The 7,915-nt window shown below is 44.3% G+C and overlaps 1 protein-coding gene across 1 annotated transcript; it reads left to right on the top strand.

Annotated features, from left to right (window-relative positions):
- Window positions 1-2,227: 2,227 nt before the first annotated feature.
- On the top strand, window positions 2,228-3,940 carry LOC121843355 (the record flags this gene model as incomplete). The annotated part of the gene is given in 1 exon segment (XM_042312971.1): window positions 2,228-3,940. A coding segment is annotated over 1 exon segment (930 nt). The 3' UTR covers window positions 3,167-3,940.
- Window positions 3,941-7,915: the final 3,975 nt, after the last annotated feature.

Genomic DNA, 7,915 nt, shown 5'->3' with positions numbered 1-7,915 from the left:
ACATCTATAAGTACCTAGGTGTCTGGCTAGACTGCAAACTCTCCTTCCAGACTCATATCAAACATCTCCAATCGAAAATCAAATCAAGAGTCGGCTTTCTATTCCGCAACAAAGCCTCCTTCACTCACGCCGCCAAGCTTACCCTAGTAAAACTGACTATCCTTCCGATCCTCGACTTCGGCGATGTCATCTACAAAATGGCTTCCAACACTCTACTCAGCAAACTGGATGCAGTCTATCACAGTGCCATCCGTTTTGTCACGAAAGCACCTTATACCACCCACCACTGCGACCTGTATGCTCTAGTCGGCTGGCCCTCATTACATATTCGTCGCCAGACCCACTGGCTCCAGGTCATCTACAAGTCCATGCTAGGTAAAGCTCCGCCTTATCTCAGTTCACTGGTCACGATGGCAACACCCATCCGTAGCACGCGCTCCAGCAGGTGTATCTCACTGATCATCCCTAAAGCCAACACCTCATTTGGCCGCCTTTCGTTCCAGTACTCTGCTGCCTGTGACTGGAACGAATTGCAAAAATCGCTGAAGTTGGAGACTTTTATCTCCCTCACCAACTTCAAACATCAGCTATCTGAGCAGCTAACCGATCGCTGCTGCTGTACATAGTCTATTGGTAAATAGCCCACCCATTTTCACCTACCTCATCCAAATACTGTTTTTATTTATTTACTTGCTCTTTTGCACACCAATATCTCTACCTGTACATGACCATCTGATCATGTATCACTCCGGTTTTTCTTCATTTTTACTATTTTCTACATGAAACTATGAAATAACACATATGGAGTCGTGTAGTAACCAAAAAAGTGTTAAACAAATCAAAATATATTTTATACTTGAGATTCTTCAATGTAGGCACCCTATAAACCATAAAGTAGGATCCTTTTCATCAAGTCAGTTCATCAAATTTCTGCCCTGGTCAACCCTAAGTGCTGTTATTGTGAAGTGGAAACGTCTAGAAGCAACAACGGCTCACCCGCGAAGTGGTAGGCCACACAAGGTCACAGAACGGGACCGCAGAGTGCTGATGCGCTTTAAAACCGTCTTTCCTCGGTTGTAACACTCACTACCGAGTTCCAAACTGTCTCTGTAAGCAACGTCAGTACAATAACTGTTCGTCGGGAGTTTCATTAAATGGGTTTCCATGGCCAAGCAGCCACACACAAGCCTAAGATCACCATGTGCAATGCCAAGCCTCTGCTGGAGTGGTGTAAAGCTCACTGCCATTGGACTCTGGAGTAGTGGAAACACGTTCTCTGGGGTGATGAATCACGCTTAACCATCTGGCAGTCCGACAGACGAATCTGGGTTTGGTGGATGCCAGGAGAACGCTACCCAACTGAAGGGAAGAACTTGACCGGCCTAAGTCCTGACCTCAAATGTATCAAACACCTTTGGGATGAATTGGAACGCTGACTTTGAGCCAGGCCTAATCGCCCAACATCAGTGCCCAACCTCCCTAATGCTCTTGTGGCTGAATGGAAGCAAGTCCCTACAGCAATGTTCCAACATCTAGTGAAAAACCTTCCCAGAAGAGTGGACCAACTCCATATTAATGGCCATGATTTTGGAATGAGATGTTCGACAAGCACTTTTGGTCAAATACTGTAGTCTATATAACCTACAGTACAGTATGCAGAGTGCAACGATGACAGGGTGTGACTGTTTTAGTGACAGGGCATAAATACTGTAGTCTATATAACCTACAGTACAGTCTGGGGTATAAATACTGTAGTCTATATAACCTACAGTACAGTCTGGGGTATAAATACTGTAGTCTATATAACCTACAGTACAGTCTGGGCCATAAATACTGTAGTCTATATAACCTACAGTACAGTATGCAGAGTGCAACGATGACAGGGTGTGACTGTTTTAGTGACAGGGCATAAATACTGTAACCCACAATTACATCTGCTATTATTCCATTGTAAGTTTGTGTTGTCTTTTGTCTTTGTAAATAAACAACACAGCTTCAAAATGTTTACAACTGTCATGTGGATCTTAAGGATTTTCATATTGTTGCATATAAACTTTATGTTAGAACATTTGTCAACTATCATGTGGATCTTAAGGACTTTCATATTGTTGCATCTAAACCTTTATATAAGAACATTTGTCAACGCCTCATAATGATGTTGTGCAAACAATCTAGTTAAATAAAGAGATACACGACTCATCTGACTTGTCAACTTTCATCTTTTCAGGGAAAGAAAATGCAGCGACAAAACCAAAGAGGAATAACAGAGACCTTTTTCCGCGGGGAGCATAAGAGTATAGAAACCTTGAAAATGGAGACCCCACTAAGTTGTAGACGTCTTATTTCAAAAGACATTCCACTGTACCCCAAAGCTGACAGAGCGGAATTTCACGTGGACAAAGTCTGTCATGTAACCACTCCAACAGGCCTGACAGGAATCATGGATCTGAGTGGATTTACAGCAGGGCAAACAGGGGGTTTCACATGGTGGGCTCTTCACATTACAGAAGGGGAAATTGAGGCAGCAGAGAATCGCTTCCTTGAAAAGGAACAGCTTTCCTTTGACCCAACAACGGGTCAAGAACAAAGACACAATCCATTCCTGAAGGAATTCACCACCTCCCCTGTCTTCCAAAAGGGATCTCGGTACGGGAACTTTAAGTTGACCTTCCCCTTGGAGGATCTCATGCAGATGTACACAGAGCAGATCTGTGAGGGAGAGAAGCCTGTCCTGAGAGTCTATGAAACCGTGGTTTACAAGCAGGAGATCATGTACGTTGTGGTTGTCCACGGTCCAGATGTGACAGAGTTTGATGAGTACCCACTTCTTGCTGATGAGAATGATGAGGCAATATGCATTTATAAAGATGGTCAAATTGTCTGGCGTGCAGAAGCAATATGTGAAACCCATACAAAGAAGCTGATCATCAACAGAGAGAGTGGAACAGTTGAAACAGAAGAACTTGGACGTGGTTTTGAGTATTTCATGTGGGACCATGTGACCCTGGCATTCCATCTGCCAGCTGACCGCACCCTCCCAGTTGAAGAGGGAGTATTAAAGGATAGACTCCAAGCATGTGAGGGTATCAGACCTTTTCTCCAGGATGAGTGTTTAACACTAGAGGAGGCAGAAGCAGTAGTCAATGCCATAAAGAACTCTATATAGGGACAGTGCTAGTGACAGTGCTATATGGGGACAGTGCTATATGGGGACAGTGCTATATGGGGACAGTGCTATATGGGGACAGTGCTAGTGACAGTGCTATATGGGGACAGTGCTAGTGACAGTGCTATATGGGGACAGTGCTATATGGGGACAGTGCTATATGGGGACAGTGCTATATGGGGACAGTGCTAGTGACAGTGCTATATGGGGACAGTGCTAGTGACAGTGCTATATAGGGACAGTGCTCGTGACAGTGCTATATAGGGACAGTGCTCGTGACAGTGCTATATAGGGACAGTGCTCGTGACAGTGCTATATAGGGACAGTGCTCGTGACAGTGCTATATGGGGACAGTGCTAGTGACAGTGCTATATGGGGACAGTGCTCTTGACAGTGCTATATGGGGACAGTGCTATATGGGGACAGTGCTCGTGACAGTGCTATAGGGGGACAGTGCTAGTGACAGTGTGTTAAGGGAATTTTTTATCTATAATGACTAATTATGTATACATTTCAATCAGGATGTACTAATCAGAATACTATTATGTTACTGTATATGTACTAATCAGAATAATATTATGTTACTGTATTATATTAAATTATATTAAATTGGTAGGGAGATGGATGTGGGAAGGCTGGAGATACAGCCTTTGTACTGGAACGGAGATGACACGGGTTGGTGTTTGAGCTAATGACGTCATTTTCAGTTTATAACCTGTGGTAACCTGTATCGTGGCAGTACTCTCGTGAATAAAGGCTGCTATTTGACTTTAAGACCGGGCTCTGTCCATTCCTATAAAATAAGGGTCTTACAAATTCTTATGAATTGACAGAGTGTTTCATTTTAATTGGGTATTAGAACAGAGGAATAAAATTCCTATATTAATTGGTCCTTCGAACCGGGATCTAAAATATCTATCCCTGCCATCTGGAGGTCGTACGCCGGAAAAATCGTGCACGTCTGGGCCCGTTATTAAGACCTGGCTTCTGAATTGAGGTTAAAAACAGGCCGGTATACACCCCAGACGACAGGGACGTGACTAGATCCAACGAACAGTGCTTTTCCCAGTCGGCAGCAGGTCAGTAGCCTATATTCTCGATTCTGGGGGGATTTCAGTTTGTTGATTTGATGTTCTAACATTTTCAGACTTCATCAATAATGGGAGCTTTGCTATTCCCACGGGGTTTTGTATGACCAACATACACTGGGTTTTGTATAACTGATATACACTGGGCAGGTTCGAAAATAACCTGTGGTAATGTGCACTACCGTAAATAAACTAAACTTAATCATGAGAGGCATATTCGCCCGAAATTAAGACGGGATATTTAAATAGGTGCTGGGGGATAGGACGGTGAGCTTGTACAAATAGGATATTAACTAGGCATGGGGAAATAACGGCGTGAGATAACGATTATTAGCGTTCTTTAAAAGCCCTCTGACACAACCGGAAAATAAGATATTAACTAGGGATTTACAACCCCTGGGCGTATAGTTGTAAGGTAAGACCTAATATCTGATTCAACAGTCAAAGCTATTGACAAGGTTTTCATAAAGGAGAAAAACACAAATACAAACCCATACAAAGCCGGAGTTTGGCTTTACTGATTATCATTGAAGAGACACACACATAGTCAGACAGAGAAGTAACTAAGTAACGGTAAATAGCAGATTCATAGAAATACACGAACATTAGAAGGTAAAATTAAATATAGAAAGCCATAGATAAGTGATTAAATACCATAGCTACTAGTAACGGTAAGGATTAATCATGGGTGGCAAATTCTCCAAGGAGGTCCCAGAATGGACGGGAGATTACCGTTATATGGAGCAGAAAGACAGAAGGAATATTGATTTCTGTTTAAAATGGGAAAAAAAAGGTATGGTCATGCAGAAACAGAATAAACAAGGCTTATACAACCAGGGTCTGGCTCTCGGAAGCCAGAAAAAGAGTGGAAGGGGATAGAACAAAGAAAGACGTAAAGAGCCAAGATACTCTGCCCTCCGCTCCCACAGCGGGAAAAAGTGGCCAATTGGGTGGGGGTCAAAACCTATATCCTTCTCTAGTGGACCAGGCTTACAGAGATAATCCCGACGATGAGGTGGTGATGGCTCAGAGGAGAGTGCAATTGCCGCTCCGTGCTGAGCCTCCCCCAGCTTATGATCTGGGAGCGGATGGTGTGAGTCCGGAGGGGCAGAAAGGCACAGAGAGAGAGCAGGAGCTGATTAGGGCAGTATTGAGGAAGGTGCAGATGGAAAGAGCATTGGTAGAGACTCAGACAGAGAAGGAGGAAGATAGGTCGGTGAGGGAAAAATATCAGACACCTTCACCGAATCAGAACCGATCAGGACTACTCAGAAAAACCTCCGATATAGGAGAAAAAAATAGACCAAGGCATAGGAGAGATTTCCAGTATTATAGCAGGGAAGAAGACAGTGCAGAGAGAGAAGAGCAGTTTCCCCTGATAGAGCTACCCAACCCCCAAGGATTGGTTTGCTGTGCACGGAGCCTGGGTGCCAACGGGAATGATGGGGACATTATACAGTGGAGCGCGGGACTTGGGGAGCCATTCAGAGCAAAAATTACAGAACTCTGCGCTAACCTAACTGAACATTACCATCAACACGCTGACTTCTCTAACCTAACTGAACATTACCATCGACACGCTGACTTCTCTAAGGTAACTGAACATTACCATCGACACGCTGACTTCTCTACGGTAACTGAACATTACCATCGACACGCTGACTTCTCTAAGGTAACTGAACATTACCATCGACACGCTGACTTCTCTAAGGTAACTGAACATTACCATCGACACGCTGACTTCTCTAAGGTAACTGAACATTACCATCGACACGCTGACTTCTCTAAGGTAACTGAACATTACCATCGACACGCCGACTTCTCTAAGGTAACTGAACATTACCATCGACACGCTGACTTCTCTAAGGTAACATTACCATCGACACGCTGACTTCTCTAAGGTAACTGAACATTACCATCGACACGCTGACTTCTCTAAGGTAACTGAACATTACCATCGACACGCTGACTTCTCTAAGGTAACTGAACATTACCATCGACACGCCGACTTCTCTAAGGTAACTGAACATTACCATCGACACGCCAACTTCTCTAAGGTAACTGAACATTACCATCCACACGCCGACTTCTCTAAGGTAACTGAACATTACCATCGACACGCTGACTTCTCTAAGGTAACTGAACATTACCACCGACACGCTGACTTCTCTAAGGTAACTGAACATTACCACCGAACGCTGAACTTCTCTAAGGTAACTGAACATTACCACCGACACGCTGACTTCTCTAAGGTAACTGAACATTACCACCGACACGCTGACTTCTCTAAGGTAACTGAACATTACCACCGACACGCTGACTTCTCTAAGGTAACTGAACATTACCACCGACACGCTGACTTCTCTAAGGTAACTGAACATTACCATCGACACGCTGACTTCTCTAAGGTAACTGAACATTACCATAGACACGCTGAATTCTCTAAAAAAACTGAACATTACCATCGACACGCTGACTTCTCTAAGGTAACTGAATGTAGACAGGGAGAAAATGAGACAGTCAGTCACCTAGAATGTTTAAAATATGTATTTAATGCCAACAGTGGTACGCCAGAACCAGCCCCCGGGGATCAAAATACTCCTTATCATCAGCAACTAAAAAATAGCCTTATTAACTGGAATGCGTGTTGAAATCAGTAAGGAGGTGAAAAAGAACTTAGTGGGGTTGGCAACTCTAGCAGAGGTAAAAAGAACTTAGTGGGGTGGGGGCTGGCAACTCTAGCAGAGGTAAAAAGAACTTAGTGGGGTGGGGGCTGGCAACTCTAGCAGAGGTAAAAAGAACTTAGTGGGGTGGGGGTTGGCAACTCTAGCAGAGGTAAAAAGAACTTAGGGGGGTGGGGGGGGTTGGCAACTCTAGCAGAGGTAAAAATAACTTAGTGGGGTGGGGGTTGGCAACTCTAGCAGGGTAAAAAGAACTTAGTGGGGTGGGGGTTGACAACTCTAGCAGAGGTAAAAAGAACTTAGTGGGGTGGGGGTTGGCAACTAGCAGAGGTAAAAAGAACTTAGTGGGGTGTGGGTTGGCAACTCTAGCAGAGGTAAAAAAAGTGTGGTGGGGGTTGGCAACTCTCGCAGAGGTAAAAAGAACGTAGTGTGGTGGGGGTTGGCAACTCTAGCAGAGGTAAAAAGAACGTAGTGTGGTGGGGGTTGGCAACTCTAGCAGAGGTAAAAAAGAACTTAGTGGGGTGGGGGTTGGCAACTCTAGCAGAGGTATAAAGAACTTAGTGGGGTGGGGGTTGGCAACTCTAGCAGAGGTAAAAATAACTTAGTGGGGTTGGCAACTCTAGCAGAGGTAAAAATAACTTAGTGGGGTTGGCACTCTAGCAGAGGTAAAAATAACTTAGTGGGGTTGGCAACTCTAGCAGAGGTAAAAATAACTTAGTGGGGTTGGCAACTCTAGCAGAGGTAAAAATAACTTAGTGGGGTGGGGGTTGGCAACTCTAGCAGAGGTAAAAATAACTTAGTGGGGTGGGGGTTGGCAACTCTCAGAGGTAAAAATAACTTAGTGGGGTGGGGGTTGGCAACTCTAGCAGAGGTAAAAATAACTTAGTGGGGTGGGGGTTGGCAACTCTCAGAGGTAAAAAGATAGGTAAGTCCACCACGGCAACTCTAGCAGAGGTAAAAGATATGAACGGTCCACCACG

Source organism: Oncorhynchus tshawytscha, unplaced genomic scaffold (genome assembly GCF_018296145.1).
Source record: "Oncorhynchus tshawytscha isolate Ot180627B unplaced genomic scaffold, Otsh_v2.0 Un_contig_12850_pilon_pilon, whole genome shotgun sequence".
In the NCBI taxonomy this organism is placed as follows: Eukaryota; Metazoa; Chordata; class Actinopteri; order Salmoniformes; family Salmonidae; genus Oncorhynchus; species Oncorhynchus tshawytscha.
This window is presented reverse-complemented; position numbering and strand designations above follow the sequence as displayed.